The sequence below is a fragment of the Enhydra lutris genome, unplaced genomic scaffold (genome assembly GCF_002288905.1).
Source record: "Enhydra lutris kenyoni isolate GAN:26980312 unplaced genomic scaffold, ASM228890v2 scaffoldscaffold21, whole genome shotgun sequence".
Classification (NCBI taxonomy): Eukaryota; Metazoa; Chordata; class Mammalia; order Carnivora; family Mustelidae; genus Enhydra; species Enhydra lutris.
The window spans coordinates 49,445,504-49,470,569 of record NW_019154105.1 but is presented as its reverse complement, the minus strand read 5'-3'; the positions used below and the strand labels follow the sequence as shown (position 1 = coordinate 49,470,569).

Genomic DNA, 25,066 nt, shown 5'->3' with positions numbered 1-25,066 from the left:
CCCATGCTCTGTTTTCTCCAGGCTCTCTCACTCTGGCGCATGACACCATCTAAATAAGCCATCATTCTTTAAGGGAAGAAAGCAAAGGCTCCCTCTTAAACCTGGAGTAATACCCCCCGTGATATGTCGGCTTGAAATCAAAACGGGAGAAGACAAAGATGCGTTTGATTGTTTATTCAAGGAGGAGCTGGAATGGGGAGAATGTGCTGCTGCGACCCCAAAGAATCCCATCTTCTAAGAAGATTAACCCAAGATAATTCAAATTCCCTTTGTCTCCTTTGGAGGAACTGCTTGTTTAACAAAAGAAAAATACTGAAAGGGTTGTTTGAGATCTTGTGGTGATCTCTCTCTGCAGTGGAAAGAAGTGCTCTGTGTGTAGTTCTGCCTAGAGTATCAAGAAGATGTTTTCATTTCAATATCCCAGGAGAAGTTATTAGTGCATTGCTGTTGTCACGATTTCTTCATAGTTTCCTTAACGCATGATTTGCCCTTGGAAATTGAGTTGTTTTCAAAGAGATTCTAAGTTCTAAAAGAAAGCCTCGACAACTATATTTCTAGAACTATAATCATGAAAGTTCTGGTCTGTCTCTGAGGAGGAGACAAAAGAGGCAAGAAGATATTTATGATCAGACCCTTAGTTGCCATGAGAAAGAACACTGGCTTTACCAGGTAAAGATTCCTAGCTGTTTCTGGCTCTCCACCACTTCTAAGCACATCAAAGCACTTCATCTCTGGACTTCCAAAATGGGTTAAGTTAAATGTTGACTAGGCTTCCTCCCCACTCAGTCTAAGAGTCGAATATAGAACAAAAAACCTGAACGAGAATAAGGAACTACAAGTTGGCAGATCTGGATTTTTAGTTCTGCTCCATGAACTGGCTTGGCAAGTCAGGGGAAAAACAGAAACCAGCCAACATTCATTGAGCACTCAGCAAGTCCCAGGCAATGAGCATGATGAACACTATCATACCAGTTCCTCAGAGGAGCTTTATGAATGCGTCTCATGGAGGAATGTGAACCTAAGAAAGGGTAGGCACCATGCCAGAGATCACCCATCAGCAGGTGGAAGGGTGAAATTCACATCGGTAGGATTGGATGCCAAACCTGGGCTCTTTCGGCCTGCTGTGAGCCGTGACGCTGCCTTGCGACTTTGTGCAAGACCTAACTTGCCAGTGGGACATTGGGAGACAGTTGGGAGGTCACATACATACATGCATGCATATATGGTCTCAGAAAAGCACAAAGCACTACTGAGGAGGAAGATGTGGTATTGCTTCTACCTACATTTGAGAAGAACCCTCAACTACATTTGTGTTCAGCTCAAGGTGCTATGACAAAATACCATAGTCTGGGGGGCTTATAAACTCCAGAAGACTATTATTCAGAGTTCTCCAGGCTGACAGTCTGTGACCAGGGAACCAGTGTGGTCAGGCTCTAGTGAGGACCTCTTCGGTTGTGACTCCTTGGGGCACCCTCCGGGGGATGCAGAGCAGAGCAGAGCAGAGAAAGCGAGCTTTCTCATGACTTCTGGAAGAGCACTAATCCCGCTCATGACAGCTCCACTTCAATGACCTCTTCTCATCCTAACTATCTTTCAGAGGCCCCACCTTCTAATACCATCACACTGGAGGAGCATAGTTTCAATACATGAATGTTGGGGGGACACAGACATCCTGCCCATAACAATGATCATAGCAATCTCTCCCTCTGAGTGGAGACACGAACAGGGAAGACTGAAGTAGAGACCACAGAAATTCCACCTTCCCAATCAAGAAACGAGGCTGATGGGCAATGAAATGGCTCTGTGTGGCATCTCCTTTTCTAATATGTGGATCTTTGGACCTCCATGTCCCATCTGTTAACATGACAGCTTGCTCTTGTTCCAGTGCTTTCTGCTTAAGTAAGTGCACCTGCTTTTCAGCTGGAGGGGTAAATATTTTACCCACTGTCTTGCCTTCGTGATAAACATGTAAATTAATAAAGGAGACACCAGCTCAGAGTGCATGCTTTTACCCTGTTCCTCTAGACGAAAAAGTGAAGAAAATAATTTTGCCTCTCCCTTCCCGTCCTGTCACATGTGTGTCAAAGCTGTCTTCTTCTGGCTAAATGCAAAGTCTCGTTGCAACCAGGACCGAAATACTTACTGGTGCATTTTCGTCCCCACACCGAGCTAAGGAAGAAGGCATCTTAACACTCACTGCCAAAAAACCAGCCACATGTTTCTATAAATTAACTAAAAGTAAATAAAATTTTAAAAATGTATTTTGAATGGATAAAATTCTTTATATTTCCAAATCCTGGAACTATTTCTCCCCACTATTTATCAAGACATCTCTTCCATCACTAAGCCAGAATTCTCTCCTTTGCTTTGGGCTGTATTTCTCCCTCCATAGCATCAATGGCCATTACATCTGATTTATTTTAATTATTTTGTTTATTGTTTGTTCATAGCATCTCTACTAGAATTAAAGTGATTATATTATTTATCATCTAAACCAAGAGGCTCTGGAGAGTGAAAAGGAGCCCTAATACAAATTATGCCAGGACAAAATGGAGATGTTCCTGGGGAAACAAAGGTGTGGTCACCCTAACTACAATGCAAGTTCCAGAAGCTCGGGGATTTGGATCTGACTTTTCTCAGACCTGTGTCCCCATTGTTTAAATTAGCACAAGACACCCATGAGATGCTCCATAAGTAGGTATTGAGTCAATGTGGCTAAGAGCATGAGCTCTGAGTGGACAGCAGGGGTTCATACTCTGGCTCCAAAACCAATGAATTACGTCATTTCCCTGCAGTAATTTCCTTGACCACCATACGCTTCAATTTCCTCATCTGTCAGATGGCGACACTAATGACAGCACCCACCTCACATGGCTGGGTGAGAACTAAATGAGCTCATCCATAGTACAATGCCGAACACAGGGTCTGTACACGGCTCGAGCAGTCACTCCAAAAGGTTGGCTGCCATCATTACTCTTGGTCATTCCAAGGTCGTGTGAAGAAGGCGTGTGAGGCAGACAGTTATGTCTGCCTACCCAGCACCCCTTAATATGACAACAGTAGAAGCCTTCTTGTGTCTATAGAATGCTTGGCTGTGCCTGGCCAACCCTGAGATGGGCCCCTGGCTTGAGCCTGGCCTAGAGGAGCTCTCACTTGAGACTGAGGAGCAACTTTTTTCTAGAGATCAAAGATGTGGAGTCACATTTCCCATTCTACAGAGAAAGCAGGTTCACAGAAAGAAACAATGGCTGCTGAGCGCAGAAGAGGGAGCTGGGGTAGCCAAAGCGCCGGCTGCATTTCTGCCTCCCTGCTCTCTGCTCAAATAACCCTGTGAAGTCCTATGAGCCAGGAAACCCCTCTTGGACCCCAGCTACTTTAACCTGCCAAATGGAAACAAAAGGGTCCTGACAAGGGCCATGGTGGGCAGATTCAACACACTTTTATATAACTGATTAAAAAAAAAATTTAAGGGAGATGAGGTAGAGAAGGAAAGGATGAAAAATATTTATTGGTGCTCACCCTTTGCCAGGCACCATGGGGAGGACTCTGCTGGCACCACTATGTGGTAGGTACCATATTTATTCCCATTTTATGGATGAGACTGCTAAGACTCAGACACCCAAAGGAAACTTCCCAAGGCCACACAGTTATTTACAGTGTCACTGCTGGCTTCCGAGCAGCCCTTCTTTCCTCGGTGATTAATCAAAGCCAGTCAACACATGGCACTCTCCTGGTGAATGTCAGTAGACCAGGAATGGGAGCATGTCCTACACTAACCCAATTAGAATGGAGAAAAGCACTTCCATTCCATGGCTGGGGGTTTTGCCTCTCCTGCTTAGGGGAACCGGCCTTAGAAGAAAGTGAAGTTCTTTATTCTAAGTAAAGAAGAAGAAAGAGAAAATTCAAGAGTTCTCTATCTCTTCAAGAGAAAGCTGGTGTTGAAATTGGCACAGTTACCACTGTGCCACAGTGGTCAGTTAAAATATGGGATGCCCTGTTCAACTTGAATTATAGATAAATAATGAATAATGTGTTGGCATAAATTTGTCCCAAATATTGCATGGGTCATACTTTGTCTTTTTCTTTCTTTCTTTTTTTTTTTTTTCTTAAGTAGACTCCATGTCCCATGTAGAGCCCAACATGGGGCTTGAACTCAGGACCCTGAGATCATGACCTGAGCTGAGATCAAAAGGCAGATGTTTAACTAACTGAGCCACCCAGGTAGCCCAAGGGCCATACTTTTATCCTAAAAACGTTTTAGTTGTCTATCTGAAACCCGAATTTCCCAACTGTCCTGTATTTTTTTTTTTTTTAAGATTTGTTTATTTGAGAGAGCCAGAGAGCCTGCACATGCTCATAAGGGCAGGGACTCAGCGTGGAGCCAAAACACCAGCCTCCACCTCCTGGCTTGAGATCATGACCTGAGTCGACTCTTGAGTTAGATGCCTGACTGACTCTGCCCCCACCCAGGCACCCCCTAGGGGTCCTGTGGTTTATTTGCTAAGTGTGGCACAGTGGAGAGAAGGAGTACACATAATGGAGAAGTAGGATGCTCTACCTTTGAACTTCTGGTTTTGCAAAGTCATTGATATTCTTTACTGTTTAAACACTTCAGAATTTCAGTTGCCCACACCGCAACCCATCCTATCTCATGAAGCAAGTCAGAGGTTCCAAACCAGGCAGGAGACAGAGCCAAAGTCACACCATTGTACAAATCCCGAAGGGACAGAAATTGAATGCTATATTCAAATCTAAAAAGCCATCGCTGAGGACATGGTACTTGCTTTTTCAGAGCTATATGAATGCAGCTTGACAGACTCACTACAATTCTTCAGATTCTCCTTGGTCAATGCAAATTTTTTATTATAAAGTCATGGGACGTGAATTCACTTAAACTGTAAAACCCCTTCATGAATACTAACAAACTTGAAAATTTCAACAAGGATGACTGTTCCTAGCCACCAAAAACCACAAAAACATCTAGTAATTCCAGATTAAGGACAACTTTTAGACATTCATGATAAAATTACACCCTTGTAATTTTGTTTAGAAAAAAAATCAGCTCTATAGCAAAATCTGACTTCAGATCAAACCTGGAGTGGTACAAAACAATCAAATAAAATAGGAAGAGAGTATAGGAATGAGTAGAACTAAATAACCAAAGGGGTAACTGAAGGAAGGAGTTGCGTTGCTGTTTCAGGGTGAAAGTCCTGTGGGGGGGGGGGGGCATACTATTTACTCAGCATCAAAAATCTCAAGGAAATGGACCCAACAAGTTTACATGTGATATCAAGTATATTGTCAATGAACAAAAACAGGATGTCGAGTTAACCATTACAGCTATGAAGAAACAAAGCAATTCCTGTATCTTCATTTCCTAGTTTTGAAGCCCTGCTCTGAGGCAGAGGCTTCTCCATAACATGGAACACATAGCATTAACATCACCATCATCTGGGCTCACTTCAACCCCATAAAAAGCTGTATTTCAGGGCATGTCAGTAGAGAACAATTATCAAGTTGAGGGAAGGTCTGACAGAGATACCTTTGGAAAACAACAACATAAATATGTATGTATGTATGTATGTATGTATGCAACTGGATTAAAAGAAATATGATTTATGATATTCCTGGACATAATGTTATAGAAATCTTAACTGTCCCCAAATTAATCTACAAATTTAACAAAGCCCCAATCAAAATACCAATAGGTTGGTTCATTTGTTTTGGTGGAATGAGAGGAAGGCTTGATAAAATGTTTGTAAGTTTTATCTGGAAAAAGTAACAAATAGGAAACACATGAATAGCAAGAGCAAAGGGAAGGAGACGAGCCCAAACAGATGTCACAAGTATTACAAAGCCAAAACCAATAGAATAATGTGGTACAACACCAGGACTACACAGGAAGCTCCATGGAACAAAACAGGAAGTTCAGAAACAGATCTACAAATATATAAGATTTGTTCAACGACACAAATTAAGTATCTGAAATCTGTGGGGGGAAAATGGATTCACCTATAAACGATGTGGGCTATCATTTAGTAGAAAAGAACATGTGAGTTTTGCTGGTAAGATGGTTTTAAAAGCCTGAAATGGTAGAGACTGAATGGGAGAACAGAATCCATCCACGAACAGAATGCTAAAGAGTGACAGCCCTGAGCTCCCAACTCATGGATTCCCAACAAGAAAGGGAATGCTGTCAACTGGTATGCCCTCTTCCCCCTTGTTAGACGTCATTGGGTTTCCTTCCACACCATCACCCCCACAACCGCCAACCCCTCTTCTCAGTGAGCATTTCTCTACTACCTGTTCCCCACTCTGTAACACAAAAGGATTCTGGGAAGTTAAGAGGAGTTCTCTATACACTCTGGATTGCCTGACACCCCAGTCATTGTAAGACATCAGTATGAACAATCTGAGAGTTACCAAACTTCAGGAATAAGGCTTACCTGTTTCCTCTTTTCAGGGGGAAGTGACAGATCTCCATCCTACAAAGAAACAAATGTTACACTTTACTTAAAAAAAAAAAAAAAAGTGTGCTTAGATTCAGGGAACTGAACAAAACTCCGAACTAAATTCAGACCCTCCCACTCCTTCCCCCTGCAATCAATAGTGTGCTGAACCAAATTCAAATATATTTTTTTAGGATTTTTTTTTTTAATTTGAGGGAGAGAAATACCGAGAGAAAGAGCATGAGCAGGGAGAAGAGGGAGAAGTAGGCTCCCCACTGAGCCGGGAACCCCACACGGGGCTCAATCCCAGAACCCTGGGATCATGACCTGAGTTGAAGGCAGATGCTTAACCAACTAAGACACCAAGGCATCCCTCACATATGCTTTTAAAAAAATTAAGTATAAACTGAACCAGTTATTTTGGAAAAACCTCTAGGAAATCAGTTCCAATTAGGACCAAACCTAGATACTTTCTAAAACCGTATGAACCAAGTAAATACATGAAAAAACTGGATTTATCTTTGAGCAGAGCCAAAACTGAGATAGTATTTCATTTGGTTTGAGTCCAATCCCTCTTTTAAATAGTTAGATCCAAAGGAATAATAGTGGATGCACACATGCTTGAGTTTTCTCCATGAGCAGAACAAGTTGGGGGCGGGGATATGGTAGGGAAGAGGGGATAGGATATGGTCAAGATAAAAGAGAATTAACTGAGAACTTGCAGTCCTCTCAGAATCTCTGTCTTAAAAGGATTCATTTTCCCCTCCCTCACCCCTTTGGTGCCACCTGGAAATAAAAAGAACTCAGGTGACGCATAAATGCTCAGTAAACCAGTACTCTTGTCTCCCATGCTGCCTGAATAGAAGTCAACATTATGTGGAAACTTCCTATTCTATTTCTGCTTCAGGAGAGTTCAATGACCCCAGCTTAGATGGCTAAATGTTAGCCATTGGGTCAGCACTCAAAAACAGAGATCGTAATGTTGTGAGGAAAAAAAAGTGGAATGCATCTGGTTCTCTGCCGTTGGTACCCTCCATCTCAGTATAATCTGCAGCCTTAAAAATCTTGCCACATGAAAACCCAAAGTGACTCTAAATGCCCGGCATAAAGGAAAGGTAAAAGAAATTATGGAAATCTTACTATGCAACTGTTTTTCAAAAGGAGTTAAATTTGTTCGTATGGCCTAGAGAAATGACCAAAGGACTGAGTGAAAAGCAAGTGCTGGAACTATGTTTACACAGTGGGGATGAGCAGAACTCTGCAATGATGGAAACGCTCAGTTTCTCACCGTCCCAACACAGTGGCCATCACGGAACTCTTCTACATCCACATAGTCCCACATGGTATCCTACAGGGATTGGGCCCATGAAATGTGCCGAGACTGAAGAACGGAGTTTTCAATTTCACTGAATTCTAATTAATTTGAAATGGAATTTAAATAATCACATGTGGCTAGCAGCTTCTGGATTAGTGCAGATTTATAATATGAATCCTCTTTAAACAGGGTGCCTGGCAGTCTCAGTGGGTGGAGCAAGCAACCTTTGATCTCCACGTGGTGAGTTCTAGTCCCAACTACCCGGAGTGTAGAGATTACTTAAAAAAAGAAAAGAAAAGAAAAGAAAGGTAAAAAGAAAAAGAAACAACAAAAAGTGATAAAAATGATAAAAAAAAAAAACAATGAAAAGCCCCATACAATTAAACTAAGAAGGAGGCATATACAAACACATTTGTATGAGTTTTCATAGATGCCAGAGGAGGCAGTCCGGAAGCACACGCTTCTGCTAGTGACTGGGGCTGGGTTGTGGAGGAAACAGGGGTGACAACTTCCACTTCTTCATTTTTCCATGTTGGAACTGTTTGAATGTGAACCTCCCCTCACTTTCTTTTAAAGAACTGGTGTGTTAAAATCCTCACTTTTTTTTTCTTTTAAAATTTTAATTCCAGCGTAATCCACTTTCTATCTTAATGAGGGCACGAGAACATCACCGTGACGTAACACGTACAATCAGCTCCCGGTACTTCTTCTTCAGGGACTGATGGCGCTCCCGAAGCTGATTGGCCATGAGTTTGTACTGGTCCCTTTCTTGCTGGCATGTGTCCAGCTCCTTGGAGAGGATCAGCAGGGCTTCCTTTTTACTCTCCAGCTTTCTTTTACACACTAGGTACTGCAAAACAAAAAAATCCAACCAGCGGGTCAAAAACGTCAATAGACCTCCGTTTAACACACCCCCTGTTTCATGCTTCCTGCACAGTTGGTTTTGTTTTGTGGAGTTTTTTGTTTTTAGAGAACATATACCCAGAGAGGTCAGTCAGTAAATGATGTATGCAGTAGGTATACAATATGCAGACAGCCATGGTACCTGACCTACGCCCCTCATGACAGAACCAAAACCTTGGATGTTCATGAACTTTAGCAAACTGGGATAAACAGATAAAATACTTTAGCCAACATATAAGTAAAAAAGCAAATTTTTTAAAATGACATGGATAGATAGTTGGACCCAAATTTTGTATTAAAAATATATTTAGGTAAGATTATGTAAAATTTTATTAAAATTCAATGAAATGATATACACAGAAAGGTAATTCAATACAAATTTTGTAAAAATATTAGTAACAACTCTTGGCCACGTGTTTTTTATAACTTTATTCTTTGTGCTTTTCTGTGTCTTCTAAATTTTCTAGAAGAAACCCATGTGGCTTTACTATAATAAGTAAATACAAAAAGTGCTATTAGAAATAACTTAATTGAACTGTAAATCACTGCAGAAGAATTCCCTTGTCCATTCACCCCAGGAGACATTTTCTTACCTGAGAATGTTCGTTTACTAACTCCACCAAGATGTGTACAACTTCTATAACTCCAATACAGGCACCCACTACCCAGGCACCAGATGAGCTAAGTATTTTAGCCACACTTCGATTGCCCCCAAACAGTTGGGTATACCTAGCTGGAACTCTTCCTCAGGGGGACAGGATTTCTTCATCCCTCCTTCTCTCCATCAGCCCATCCCCACCCCGACCATGAACCACCCTTACCTGATAATCAGCCACCACACGGGCCAGTGTGAGCCTGACTGGAACTCTTTACTTTCATTGGATATACTGCACCGCCTGGCGTTATTCACGTATGTGAAATGTGGCATTAAATACCTTTTGAATTTGCCCCGTAAAAGACCAAATTCAGAGCATTCATGAAAACAATTTATAGTTTCATTATACACTCTGACATGAGCACTTTGTCATTATGGACGCTCACACAAAGCAGAGAGAGAATCAGCGCTCCCATACCATTGGAGTCAATGCTCTTTTATGGACAAAAAGCATTACTCATATATAGTGCTTGCTTGGAACTGACTTTGTTAAGTTCAATTTCAAATAAATGAAAGGGGAAAAAGAGAGTTTTGTGCATTAGCACAATTTTTTTTTCCTTAAAAAAAAAAAAAAAAGTAATTGCTTAGCTTCAAAAACAAAGGGGAAAGAAAAACCATTCTGAGACGGATTTGAGTTCTAAGAGAGGACACTTCCACCTTGGGTGAGTCTTATTCCTGGCAGTAATGAGGTTGGAATCCTGCCTTAAAACGTCCTGGATTTTTAAGACTTTGACATCGTCTTCGTGGAGGCAAAATGGTTCTGTTGCCACTGTGATTTCTCAGGAGTAAAATCCCCAACGAGTAAATATCAGAGGAGCGCGGCTCAAAACCTAAACTGCAATGTCCTAAGGGAGGTACTGAGATTTCACAGGAAAAAAATCCCATTTACACACAATTTAACAGATCTGCCCTTGCGCCTTCGGTTCTTTGCCCCGGATCAGTAAGCCTCGGTTGTCAGGGCTGTTAGTATTGGTGGCACAGAAACGGCCACCTTTGTCCCTTCACTTGATCAGATTCAACTCTGAGACCCCAAAGACACTGTCTTCCACGTTCGGGGAATAAAATTCCAATTGCATGGAGACATTGTGAGGTGCTGTAGGCAAGATTAGCCATAACATCGGTCTCGGGAAGCGGTAAGGGCCACCCCTTATTGGCAAAGTGGAAATTCAGGTTCCCTGACCTTGAACTGCTGTCTATTAGGATCCAAGAGAGAAGCAGTTTCTCTCCCAAGGCCTGGTTCAGATAGGGCCTTGGAAGCCGTGAAGGGCTGTAATAGGACTCCCTTCCCTTGGGTCCAGAGTACCTGGCAGGAAACAGGCACAGAGGCCTCTGTGAAGACAGTGACCTGGGAGTTGCAGAGGGGCATCCCTGCAGCTCGAGTTCCTTCAAGGCACGAAAAACAGGACCATTATACCTGCTCCAAGGGTCAGAAAGCAAACACATTCCATACAGAACCTAGAGCCACAGCGGCAAAAGGGTGGTCTTTCGGAAGCCGCTGCTCGACTGCGCTTTCTTCTGCTTACTCGGGTCTACACCAGCAAACGGCAACAAATGCCCTCCGTGCCGCTTATTTTTATCAAGAGAACAAATCTCAGGCTGGAGCCTCATTTCGGAAGCAGCTCGAAGCGGTGCTGCCCCGAAGACGGGACGGTTTCCCCGGAGTCCCCCGACCCTGCTGTGGCAGAATCAAGAAGGAAGAAGAGGCTAGAGGACACTGCTCTGTGCCCCCCCGCCCCGCCGCAGGCCGGGGGTGCTGGTGGAACTGCGGCTGCCCGGCCCCAGCTCAGAGCCATGGAGTCGGAATCTCTGTGCCGGCCCAGGCTCAGGAATCTGCATCGTTAGCCCACGGCACGGGGAATCTCACTCGGGCTACACTTTGAAAACCCAGGCTCTAGAGGCCTCCTGCTTCATACTGTGTCCAGAGTTAGAACCCTAACTGCAATAGTTTGAGAGGCCAGCAGTGGCCCGCGGGTCCAGGGGCGAGGCACGGTCTCAGAACCGTTCTGTGCCATTTTTTGTAGCCCAGAGGGTGACCAAAGTACAAACAAGGGCTCTGTTTTCCTGCACCTGGCCAGAGAGCTTATGTCTGTTATCAAAGTAACAACAGAAAACTCTGTGGGGGGGGGGGAGAAGCGATATTGGGGAATGGGAAGGAATTTCTCGCACTCATTCTAAAATGGTTATAGTTTGGTCCCTGTGGTGATGCTGTTAAAATGACCCATTTCCTAGCCCTCCAATTGGAAACAAAACAACGAAAAAACTGGAAGGGAAGGAAAAGGTCCTGAAGAGCCTCCTTGTTGGCAGCTTCTGAACAACGGGCAAGTGCACGGATCCATCCCCAGCCTCGGGCGGGACCGAAACCTGAACAGGAAGCTGGACCAACCAAGTGACCGTGCTTGAGACATTTCAGCTCTTAAAGGAGGACAGGGTAAGTGTAGAGGATGGAGGAGGTGGACAACAGAGAATCAGCAGGCAGGGCCGGGAGTCCTCCATCCGAAAGTGGGTCTCACCTGCAGCTAATCATGAACTGTGGGGGCCCTGGGAGAACCACAGAACAGAACACACACACCCCGCCTGGAAGATGAGAGGGGCAACCAGGGTGCCCTGAAACTTGAGGAACCCATGATTTTACCCCCATTATCCAATATCATTGGGGGTAAATGGTGTCCAGGAAAACATGGGGGCGGGGAGGGATGGGGCTCCAGTCCAGGAGGTAGGACTCACTTCAAGTGCCCAGAAATTGCTTCCTCTGCCTTATGTAGGACAGAGCTGGCTCAGTGGTTTCCAAAGATCACCCGTGACCATGGCAGTTTCAGAATCTCTATATAGCAGGGGTTATCAGATGCCCACTAGCTGCCGTGGGTGCTGGGCGGAGGCTGTGATCGCAATAACGATTTACGGCAGAACGAGAAAAGGCTAATGCCTGTGTGGTTAACATGAGCATCTCTCTCTAATATTTCCAGCTTTCCTTTCCTTCCAGGCCCATGGCAGGACTGTCCCTCCCTGTGCTTTGGAGTAAGGTAGAGCCATGTAACTTGCTTTATCCCATAAAATGGGCCTCTCAGGGACATGAGGTTCTCCCAGGGTGAAAGCACTTGAGAGTCTAGGTGAGAATCGCTGGTCCTTCCCCTCACCGGCTGCAACAGGTGTGGAAGCAGGTACGGCCTTGAGGACGAAATGGTCTTGACTGTGGTGTCAATACAGCAGACGACTTGCCCTGGAGAGTCCGCGGGGTCCACAGAGACCATGACATGATCCAGAAGTAAAATTCTGTGGTGTTAAGGTATGGAGATTTGGGAGAGGTGTTTGTTACCAGGGCCTAACTTAGCCCATCCCAACTCATGGAGTCAAATCAGAGAACGAGCCTAGGGAGACCGGTGAAGAGGATATTTGCCCCTGGTCTGTGCTTCTGCTGAACCATCACAAAGATGAAGATCCATCACTGTGAACCAAAAGCATAGTTTCTGTGACAGATGCTCTCCGTGTGGATACCTTCAATCCTCACAGCAACACCGTGAAGTCACTGACCTCCTCATGTACAGTGTGGAAAGGCTTATGCAATGTACTGAGAGGCAAGCAGAGTCAGAATTTGAACCCAGATTTCTGTAGAGCCAATCCCTGGAAGCCCCAGTGCCTTAAAAGCTAAGCATTCCATGAAAAAGAAAGGAAGGAAAGAAAAATACCAGAATATTTATGGAGTTTCTTCCTACTTTGAGTTGGTATTCCCAGCACGAGGGAGCTATGGAAGGGCAGTTTTGAGTTTGGCTAGTTTTTAGACCTGGAACAAACGAGTGAAACATTTATCTCTTCACCCACTCCCCTCCACTTCTCGGGAGCCTGCCTCTCCTTTCCTCAGATGACGCCTGAAGGAAGATGGGAAAAAACAAAAGGACTCTACAAGCATCTCTCCCCTGTGCTCCTTGAGAGGGAGCCAAGTGGAAGCGATAAGGTTACTATCCACTTATAAGAAATGGGATAAACTACAGGGCGTCAGAAAAGAACCAGAGGACTATTTCCTCCAAAGCAGCCAGGCTGGAACAGTTTTCTGTAAGCTGTAGCTGGTCTCAGCCACCCATTCAACAAATATTTTCTAGGTGCCTTCTCTGTGTGAGGCACAGAGCCAAACACTGGTCCCCCGAAGGGATAAATGATCCTGTTGATTTTGAAAATGAAAAACATGATACCTGGATAACAAACCTAATTTCCACAATCCCTTACGGGTTTTTCTGAATCTCCCCGGTGTTCACATCCCATTAGTGACCTCAGTGATGTGAGGGCGTTTATGGTCTTTATGCCACTAAATGTGAATCTTTAGATATTTGCTGAAGACAAATGAATGTGTTTGATTATTGACTAAGCCACTGCCCTAGAGTCTGCTGGGGCCAATACATAATATTCTGTATGCTTATGGCAATTCCTCTCAGATTCCAATAACTCCTGCTTCTGAAATGACTTTGGGGCCCAAGGATTTGGGGTAGGGAACCTGACTTTTACTTGAAAGTCTCCCTCACCAATCCCTATGTAGTCTCGATGACATGTGTGTGATTAACACCCCGTCTTTTTCAAACAGGAATTGTCCCAAACCTAAGCGTTTATTAGATTTTGACTTCCTCGTGTAGACCAGGAAAAACTAAAAGTACATTACATGCAGCAAACCTTCAAGCTGCTGTAATGCTGTGGGTCTATTCCCATAGCCTATTTTTTTTTCTTTCAAATTAGCATCGAATGCAGGAACTGGGGTAAAGCTCACAGATAACCCACACGACTTGCCTCAAACCTCAAAGAACAATGTTCCTGGCTACTGGATATTTTCTAAGAGTGTTTTCCAAGTCGTGGTTCATGACACCTTCATCTGGGTACCGAGATCAATTCACTTGCAACCCCTCATTTTCTTTAAAAAAAAAAAAAAAAAGGTGCAGCATAGAACAGAAGAGAGCACCCATGCTGTTTCACCAGACTTCTCCTTTAGAACATGGGTGTAGGAATAAACACACACACCCCTGTGTATTGTCACACATTTATTTTGGACCGTCATCTATAGACCTGTTCTCTACTATTCTGTAGGATGCATTTACTCATTCACTGGACAAATACAGAATGAAGCTCCCCAAGGGAGACAAGAGTGGGATGAGGGGGTGGGTTCACTAGCAGGGGAGGAAACCTACATGGAGGACTCGGTGCTTGGTGAGTTTTGAGAGATGGGGGCCATTATGTAATGCAGATAATTAGAGCTTTGGGATGAAGGCACAGCCCTGATTAGTTCAGACCTGCCCTGCCCACCTCACTGAGCTCCAAAAGGAAGATGCTGTGTGAAATTTGACTTTATATGCTTTTTCAAAATTAGAAGTATTATTCTTCTCACATTTAAAGCAAACAAAACACTTTTGCAGACACTCCCTCATTGGATGGTCCACACTATATGACAAGTGGGACAAAAACTGTTTCTCCCACTTGACAAAGTAGCTGAGATTATCTTTCCCAGAGTCACATACCTAACTAACTACCGTCAGCTCAAACCAGGACTCATTTTTTAAAAAAATTTTATTTGTTTATTTGAAAGAGAGAGTGAGCATGAGCACTTGTGCAGGCAGAGGGAGAGGGAGGCACAGACTCCCTGCTTTGTGGGGAGCCCGATGTGGGGCTTGGTCCCAGGATCCTGGGATCATGACCTGAGCTGAAGGCAGACACTTAACCAACTGAGCCACTCAGGTGTCCCTCCCTCAAACCACGACTCTCAACTACAAATTCCAGGCTCTTTTAGTATTCGATATTGGTACCAGTTACATGAGTAGCAGGTCCACATATTACCGTTCTTGTGTCTAAACACATTCAGAACAAGACACTCAGAGATCACTGTGCACTGAGCACCGCATTTTACGCACAGTATGTTGAGGCCCCGTTTGGAAGACAGGCAGCTCTCCTGGGGCCTTTTCAAACACATTCCCTGGGGAAGGGCTGAGGCGTAAGAGGCCACCCACGCATCTGCTCAGGTGTCAGCCAACCCCGTCCCAAGAGTTCTGGCTGGCTGCGTGCTGATGACCACACAGGGCTCAACACCAAGTGAATCACAGGCATGAGACACTTAGTTTTTCAAAGGGCACTTGCACAGTTATGCTGGTTGTGATTCAGGCCCCGGGGCCTCTTTTCTTGGCTAACCCAAATCCTCCCCCCACCTCAGCCAGGGTTTTTGTTCATTCTGTTGGCTTTTCCATCATCTCTGTGCCAATTTTACCTAAATTGGTGTCACCAGCTCAGGCTCTCATCTGTACTCACTCTCATCTCTAACTTGACGCCTCCATTGGAACATATGAGGGGCAGCTTGGTCTATGGCCACATCGAGCCCACTCCAACCTCAGGGCCTTTACATTGCTGTTTCTTCTACTTGGCCCATTCTGCATGGCCCGTTCCCAGGTTTCCTTCAGATATCTGTTGTAATGTCTTCTCAGGAAGCTCGTCCCTGTCTGTCACCACCCAGAATCTCAATCTTTTCATACTGTGTTACTTTCCTTCATTGCACTTGTTACTTGACCTTGAGTTATACAACTCACTATTGGTTTATTTTCAACCTCTCTCTCTCCAGATGCCCGGCACTAAAAACAATACAGGGTACTTACCTGGGGCTCAATACATACATATAATAAATGAGACAATGGCATACATTTATCTTACCTTGACATCCTGTGACACATGTAGTTTTGTCCTCTTTTGAGAGAGTTTCAAACTCACAAGTGGTAAAGACCTCAGGAATCCTCTAAGGCAGGCCTCTAATTGCACAGATGAGGAAGCTGGGACTCAGCATGATACACTGGCTTACATAAGGTTGGCTAGTGGGACCCAGAGTCAAAACCCAAGCTGAGGGTTCCCTCAGTCCGGTGCATTTCTCTCCACCCCGCAAATCAAGGTACACATCCCTAGCAAGACATGAATGCCTAAAAACTTAGAACGGTGCCTGGTCCTTTTTTATAGCAATAAAAATTATTAATATAACACAAGAGATAATAATAGATGATAATGTGACCTGACCATCACTCATTAATCATTACTAACTACAGCATGCTAAATGCTATAGAGAGGTATACATGGAGCTCCCAGAAACCCAGGGAAAGACAGTTTGAATGATGGCTGACAGATCAGGTCGGACTGTGAGATCTGATCAGCTGCCTTACCTCCAGCTGGAAGGAGTGCAATGCCTGCATTTGGATCTTGGCTTGACCACTCACTGGTTACATGATCAATTACTCAGCCCCTCTGTGCCTCAGTTTCTCTATTTGTTAAATGGGTATAATCATAGTATCTTCATAGGGCTCATGTGAGAATTAAAGCAATTAGTATGTATAACACACTTAAAATAGGAAGTGCCATATGCGTATTGATACTCTACTCTTCTTAAGCACAAGGAGAGGATCACAGCTCGGCAAAGAAGGGGCTCGAAGAGTTGGAGGAAGATGTGAACATTTGGAAGGGATCCCAAAGTACAGGTGGAGGGGTTCGTTTTGTTGGGGAGTAGATGAAGTTGTGACAGGTAGCGGTGATGGGAAAATAATATTCCTGGCAGGGAAACGGCCAGAGCAAAGCACAAAGGTGACACATGGGAAGACACGCTGGGCCGTCTCTGGCATCGGGGTGGGAATGACGCCTGCATCAGATAAAGCTGGAAAGAGAGACAGATGGGTGGTCAGGTCAGAAAGGGCCTGGAAGTTGTGCTGGAGAGTTCAGATTTTATTCTTCCAACAAGCAGGAGCCCTGAGGGGCTCTGTATAGGGGAGTGACATTAAGAATCCTTTGAGGAAGACAATTGGGTCTTGACATCACGTGGCGGAAATTATCTTTGACTCTACTGCTTGGGTAAAATTGGTTGCTGAGCTCCCAGGGGGAGGGGAAGGCAGCTGGGGACAGGGGCTTGCTTTGCAGACATACCTCTGGATCCTGCCGTTTGATCTGATCTGTCAAGCCTACAAAGAACATACTGACTTTGCTGTTTCTTAATATGGATTCTGTTATCACCTTGTCTAACGCAATTCTGTTAGGGAGGGTGCTGCCCAGGCAACAAGAAACAGGCATGGGTCTGGCCTCAGCCTCAGCAGCTGGTATCAGAATCCTATCGACAGGCAAATGGGTTGCATGGCAGCCCAACCCCCTGTCCAAGGGCTGAGCCCAGGGGGACAAGCCACAGGAAAATGCCCCCACTTTCTGGTCACTTGGGTGGGGCCAAGGGATACACACTTGATTCTCCTTAGGCTTCCATTTTTGCTCCCTAGTCAGGGTGTAATTCTGCCTGGTAAGTTTGAGTGTGGTTTAGGGGCTGGCGATATCTGCTCTCTTCCCTACCCAAGGAAAGGTGGGTTTGGCTTTGTTTTCAGTAAAGAGGAAGGAGAAAACAAATTTGTATCTTTGGAACGTCTTCTACGTCCCAGGCACTGTTAAGAGTAATACTAAGGAGAATTGGGCCTTTATTTCATTACCATAGTAAGTGTAGCAGCCTCTATCCAGCGAATATTGTTACTTTCCAAATTGTACTAAATGCTCGACTTGAAACATTATATTCAATCCTACAGCTATCTATGAAATAGATTGTACAATTAGCCCCATTCTAGAGACGAGGAACTGAAGCTCAACGAGGTCAGCTTACCCTTCATTACTAAAGGAACGAGTAGCACACCCAGACTGTTCTCTGCATTGATCAACCAAGATCCTTTGGTCATTAAGCAACAGTAACTGATCCTCTCACGTAGGCATGTCCTGGAAAGACTCTGGCACACATAGAATTAGCAGGACACAGGGAGGCGGCAAGGTGACTCTGGAGGCTGAAGGCAAGATGAGGTGCCCGTGCAGGAAAGATCAGATCAGAGGCCACCAATCAATCGCGTAGAACTCTGTTACATTTCAGCCTTTTTCTCTCTTCAAGGGTTCTCCAGCTGCCCAAAGCAGATGGTGTGCCAGCCTTCCCCTGGGGGAGACCAGGACACCCGGGCTGTCACCCTGTGTCTCTCTGCAGATTACATCCAGTGGTAATACCCTCCAAAGCGGGGTGTAGTTGGAAAGGAGAGAACAATGAATGTTCACCCCATTCATCTGGGTGGATCTACTCCAGTGAGCTTATTTCTCAGCTTTGCTAAGGTCCTCCCTCCCCTTCTGGTGATTTATGAATAAAGACTGAAAAAGAAAGAGTGGGCATTTAATAACAATTCCTTTTATTTTAATGGACCCCTGAGTCTTTACTGATCATACCCAGAAACACACATACAGTGGTGAAGTTTCCAGGTTGCAGTGGGGTAAACACCTACCTAATGGGAAAGAAAAACCACATACCAACTATACCGGGTAATTGGTGAAACGTGAACGGAATAAACTTGGCAAAATATGCCCAGTTTTCGGCATGTATATTAGATATCATGAAATATTTTTATTATCCTCTCAAATATAGATTTCTTTTGAATTGCATTTCAATTATATTTTTAAAGCACAATTCACAAGTCATTTGTCGATGTTAATTCATACCCGCGCAGAAGCACCATGAAGATAGCTTTGTGCTGATCCTCTGAAGAACCCAGACCCATAGTTTTCACCACTGAGTGGCTTTTATCTACCCGTTTACTGTTATCTGCAATAAAGCAAATCATAATTTGCTACAAGGAAGATCATAATAATTAAATGTCTATCTGACATACTACATTACTATTTAGATGGCTTTACGAACAGATAAATGCAGAGAGGGATGAAGGTAGCCGGGATGTCAGGAAGGGGACCTCTCCACCAAGGGACTCTCACCCTCAAACAGTGACTCATGGGCCTTGGCGATTTTTACTGATGGAATCAGGCTAGTTCTCATTAGCTGCTGCAAGAACATACCCGCCAATCCCCAAAGGCTTTGCCGCATGATGATAAACGTATGTGGCTGAAGGGTTCGTGTTCAGGAATAATTTAGAAACTTCTCAATTCACGGACTCACTCTTTTCTTAGAGGTACACCTCCCCTGGTCCCCCTGTACTCTGTCACACCCTCTTCCTACCCTATCTTCCATCCTCCTCCCAGGATACCTCCTTTCTCATCCAATTTGCAGCTTCAGGTAAACAGTACTCAACAAATGACATAACTTCACCTTCGGATAAGCCACTCCCACCATTCCCAGAACCCCTACTTTGCCCTGCCTTGTGACGTCTGGCTGGGAATGTCACGATGGCCTCCTTGTCTCCCTACCTGTCTAGAGCAGGTACCAGTCCCTTTGAAAACCATAAATCAGGTCTTGCCACTCACTCATCTTTAAAAATATCTCTGTTAAGGAGACTGAGAAACAAGAGCCTTTCGATTCCTGGCTGCTGTCCACCTCTGACTCTTCCTGGCTCCTCACAGCCATGTGACATTCTGGGTACACCTTAATTAGAGCATCACAACCACCTGCCCACCTGTCTGCTTCGTCACAGACTGAGACCTCCCTGCAGCCAAGGTCCAACTCATTCACCTTTGCATCTCCAGAGCCAAGTTCCTGACCGAGAGTGAGTGCTAAGAAGTATTTGAGAAAAAAATGAATTTTGGTTCCTAGTAAGCTATAATATATATTTACACACACACACACACACACACACACACACACATATGTAAATATATATGTTTGTAATATGTTAATAAGCTAATCAATTATTATTTATTGTTAAGCCTAAAACTCTCAACTCCATTTCAGCATTGTTTAGAAAAAGTCATCTGTCTGCAAAAACTTGGTATGTATGGAGAGGTCACAAGATGGCTCCTATAGAATTAGCAAAATGGCATTTGCATGTCACCTCATTTTTATCGCTTAAAATGAGCACTTCCCCAGATCACAAGGGCATAAACTTCCTTTGCCACCTTCATTCTCCAGATAGGCATTGAGGACAATTGCTTGGAGATACCCTGAACCTTGCCAGGCCAAGTTTGGGCATCTATGGGGTAGGAGGCCAAGTGAGGCCAAGCCCACGCAGATGGCCAAGTCACTGAGATCCTGCAGCCTGCAGGCACCCCGATCGAGCTGTGCTGACTCGCCAGCACCTGTGCGAGCCACCTTCGCTGGACGAGGCCGTGTACCCCAGTCTCCAACTATGTAGCTCCCGAGCATTTCCACAGCCCTGTTATAAATCTCTGTTTGTCTCTGTAATTTTTTTTTAATTTTATTTATTTGTCAGAGAGAGAGGGAGAGAGAGCGAGCACAGGCAGACAGAATGGCAGGCAGAGGCAGAGGGAGAAGCAGGCTCCCCGCCAAGCAAGGAGCCGGATGTGGGACTCGATCCCAGGACGCTGGGATCATGACCTGAGCCGAAGGCAGCTGCTTAACCAACTGAGCCACCCAGGCGTCCCTGTCTCTGTAATTTTTAGATAACATTTCAGCAATTTCAGGTTGGTAACTTAATGATTCTAATGCCTTTCTCTAAGATGACTTTTTTTTTTTTTTTTTTTTTTAATGATCTATCTTTCTCGGAGTCACCGTGGCAGTTTCCCCTCTTCGGTATTACTTTCGACAGGCAAACTTTGATTATTCAAGTGCCCCAGGGGATGTGCTGAAATTTAAGTTAAGTGAGATTTCAGGTAATTGGAAGAGTTTATAATATGAACTATAGTAGCTGGGGGGTATGTGAAATTCACTGACAGTCTTGGTTAACTGAAGTTAGGAATAACGAAGGTTTGCCTGGATATCTATTTCAATCCTTCGCCCTGTTATTTCTCCCTTCCTCCCTCTCCCCACCTTCTCAGTCTCTATGCTGTCTGCGTGTGCTCCTGTTCTTTGCAGGCCTACAGAGATGAGGAGGAAATGCAAGGAAAAACGACTGGCTTTCCTCCTAGTTGACCATAAATGGTGGAGGAAATCCCTCTCATTTGCTGAAGATAGTGTATATTTTTAAAAATCATTGCTTGCCTAGAGTGAGTTTGCGCTGTCTGCAGTGCTGGGCTGATCTGACCTTGCCTCCGGCTGCGATGCTGACGACAGGGTGTGCAATTCTGGTTCATTTCAGAGATCTGGTGTTCGGGATGGGGGGCTGAAATTACCCATGCATCTGAGGCTCTCCCTTTTCACCCAGATTGCCAGGGGCCCGGGATACACTAGATACAGGTGACAGCCCATGTCACCAATGCTCGCATATGCAATGACACATTATAACATATGACGGTCACATGTGGAATGTGATGCTAGATCCACTCGTCACTTCACTATAGGATAATAATTCAATTCAGCTGCAGAAAGCTTTTCTTGTGGACTGGGTAGCAATAAGAGGCCAGCAAAGTATGGACAACATTTTGGTCAAACTGCCTTTAAAATTTATAACATTGTTGTGGTTCATCTTCCCCTGGGCTCAAAAAGAAATCATTAAAAAAAAACCCAAACCCTAAAAATCCTACTATGGATGAGCCCCACCGACTGCTGTATATCCACCTGCTCCTAACTTCTCAGATCTGCCCCCAAATACCAGAAGGCAGAAGAGACCTCTAACAGACCCTTCACTTTATAGATGAGGCTCAAGGAGGACAACAACCAAGTCCAGGACTATCCTTTAACAAAAGGGAATTTGGGAGGCACCAAGACAAAGGGACCATGAATAGACACAATATGGCATCTGGGATTTACAGTGAAATTATGTGGCTCTCATGGCCGTCACCTACGAATGGCCATGAGAAGCCACTTACCCTGCTCTGGGCTTCGGTTTTCTCTTTTATAAATGCTGTGTGACTGACATCAACATCTTGGGGTCTACTCTGTGCCCAAAGGTGATTTAGCATTTTACATATATACATCATTCATCCTTATCACAACCCCAAAATGCAGACATTATTCCCTTCTATGGATGAAGAAACCGAGGCTCTGGGAGTTTAAAAAAAGGTCACACAACTTGTAAGTGGCAATGGTGGGATTTAAACCCAGGCCTGTCCCACGCCCCTTCCTGCCTTTCCTGCCACAGTGCCCCATGCCTCCCTCAGAGAAGAATCATACAGAGTCAGTAAAACAATGCATGTGGAAAAGCACTTGAGGGACATGGGTGGCTCAGTCGGTTAAGCATCCAACACTTATTTTGGCTCAGATCATGATCTCAGGGTCATGAGATTGGGCCCTGCGTCAGGCTCCGTGCTGGATGTGGAGCCTGCTTCTGATTCTCTCCCTCTCCCTCTGCATCTGTCCCTCCCCCAACCCCCATGCACGCATGCACTCTCAAAATAAACAAAATATTTTTAAAAATAAAAATAAAAAAGCACTCAATAAATTTTAAAGGGACCAATCTTTCTCATAATCACAATAATCCAAAGAACTACATCAGTCCTATTCAAAGAAAGAAAACAATCTTTATTCCTAAGTCTGTCAGCAGACCTTGCCTTTCTGAAAAATGTCATCTCCCTGCTGGGATGAATAGTTCCATAAGAGGGTCAGAGTGCTCAAGATGGAGATTCAACTCAAGACGGAGCATTTGGGGGAATATTCCCTGGCTCCCATCCCTCTGACACTTGAGTCAGGTGCAGATACTCCAAAGCAAGGAGGGGTTCCATCCCTGTGTGCCCCAAAAAGCAGTCATCTGCAGACTAGAGATCTTGACATCAGACATGCAAATCCATGACCATTTTAATTATCCAAGTAAATAGAGCTCTTACCACCATCTGCCAAGATGCCAACCAGTCATGATCATCACGGCTCCCCCTGAGGTTCTCTCTGTGTGAGAACCACGGAGTCATCATTCAAGGGGCCACTTGGGCCCACATTTCTGCCGACAGGATGAAGGCGTCCGCAGTTGACGCCTGCGGCTGGGAGCCAGTGCTGCCCTCTCTCTGCGCTAGCTCACCTTCTTCTGAGCACAGCTCCCTTGCTCCTGCACTTGTTGTCACCACCTCTGGGCAGCACTGATGAGTGGGAAATTTCCCTCAACAAGAACCATTGGTTCAGAACTCAACCCCACAGCAGCAAGCTGTGTGGAGAGGCATTCTGGAACATGGGAGGGTGTGCAATCCCGGTGATTCAAATCACAGGAGCTTTCAGAGAACGGACTAAACTGTAAACGCTTCTTAAGGTGAGAGCTGTGTCCACGTCTGTTTCTCTGGCTGGTAATGGTGATGGGTCGATTATGCCAGCAAAGGGCTCCTGTGGATGATCTGAATTTATTGTGGCTTTCAGGGAGGAGGGCAAAATCCTCATTGGCCCCACATCACCAACAAGCCACGAGCCAATATTGGGGATGATTTTCTCATTTCCCTTGACAGGCCATTTGTCCACCACCATCACGGGTCATCAGAAAACCATTTAAATGACAATGAAATGGGTTGTTCCAGTTCAGTCTTCTGCAAGTACAGACACAAGACCTGACACTTAAAAGGAATTCCTTCAGAGAAGACATCACTGATGCAGGTAATGTCAAGGTTTGGGCATTTCTCTTTCAGTAAGGAAATTTAGTGATAATCAGGATTGCTACAGACAGTAGCATCAAAAGGACTGACTAAATATATGGCCAGGAGACCATTCTAAAAGGAGATGAAATTTCAGAGGCAGAGAGACCTAAAACGACATGAAGGATGGCAGTGGATATCCCAAGTAAGACCCTGAGCTTGGGGGAAGGGCGGTCAGACTTTCCTGAATTCCAGTCTCTGTCCTGCCAGTTCTAGCCGAATGACCTCAAGCAAGTTAATCCACCTCTTGCTGAGCCGAAGATGCCTTATTTGTAAATGGGGACCATGACAGTCTCTACTTCATGGGTTTGTGAGGTTAAAGGAGATAATGAATGAACAAGGCATTTAGTCCAGTAACTGGCATGTAGCTGGCACTTAGTGAGAAGTTATCTTTACCATCATCATCCTCATGATCCACAAGCATCATGTTCATAGCTATCATGAGGACTGTTGCTGTCTGTACTGTGTGGGAGGGTGCAAAGACCAGAGTAGTCAAAACAAGTTGTTGAGTAAGACCTAGCAAGCCTGATGGGCCTAGATCCCACATATGACCATGTGTGCATCAGACAAAACACTGATAGCAGATCCTCCTGCACCCCTCATTGCATGCCAGGTCCATGCTGGGCACTTGACGCACATTCCCAGTGAGGCCCTACGAGGTAGGTATTACTAGGATCCCCTACATCCATGTAAAAGTATTGGACAATGAGAGGGAAGCAGAAGTGTCCTGGGAGACTGCTGGGAAGTTTCCTTAAAGGAAGGAGCCCACTCTTCTTCATGTCTTCTTCTTCCTTCAAAATACTGGTCCCAGAATAGAAAGCTCCACTCTTGGAATGGTGGACGAGAGAAACAGAAGGTGCCTGGGTCCCAGACAAACTGTAAGCCACCTTATCAGCCCTAGATGGTCTTCCTCTAAATTCACTGTACTTGAGGGAAAAATACAGATAACTCTATCTTATCCAAACCACTGCTGTTGCTGGTATTACCTTAAAATTAATCCCCAAAAATATGCCAACATGGCCAAACAATGGATACCGAGGAAATGTGGAGCCTTTTAATGGAAGATACGTAACTGAGTTCGCAATAGAGCCCTGCGTCACCACTGGCCAGTGTCACTGGATATCTATGACACAAAAGCATAAAAGTATGACACCAAGGTTTGAATGGGTTTAAATTAAAGGACACTTCCGTTTGAGCTCAATAATTCAAACTACACCAGCACAACACTGTAGCAACTCTGTTTGGTCACTCCCTCATTCACTCATTTGGTGAGGCCGTGGTCAAGTAGGGAAAACACAGACTTTGGGGGGAAAAGAACCTGGGTTCAGATCCCAGATCTGGCATTACCAGCAT

The 25,066-nt window shown here is 44.7% G+C and overlaps 1 protein-coding gene across 2 annotated transcripts in view; it reads right to left on the bottom strand.

Moving 5' to 3' along the window:
• Nucleotides 1–25,066, bottom strand: part of LOC111149061 (coiled-coil domain containing 149) — a 99,151-nt gene that overhangs the window by 57,615 nt on the left and 16,470 nt on the right. For both annotated transcript variants that reach the window (XM_022505965.1, XM_022505964.1), the window contains exons 2-3: nucleotides 8,453–8,614; nucleotides 6,447–6,485 (exon numbers count right to left, since the gene is read on the bottom strand). In XM_022505965.1, the coding sequence (XP_022361673.1) occupies nucleotides 6,447–6,485; nucleotides 8,453–8,512 (99 nt within the window). In that variant the 5' untranslated portion in view covers nucleotides 8,513–8,614. The remainder of the gene's footprint in view (nucleotides 1–6,446; nucleotides 6,486–8,452; nucleotides 8,615–25,066) is intronic.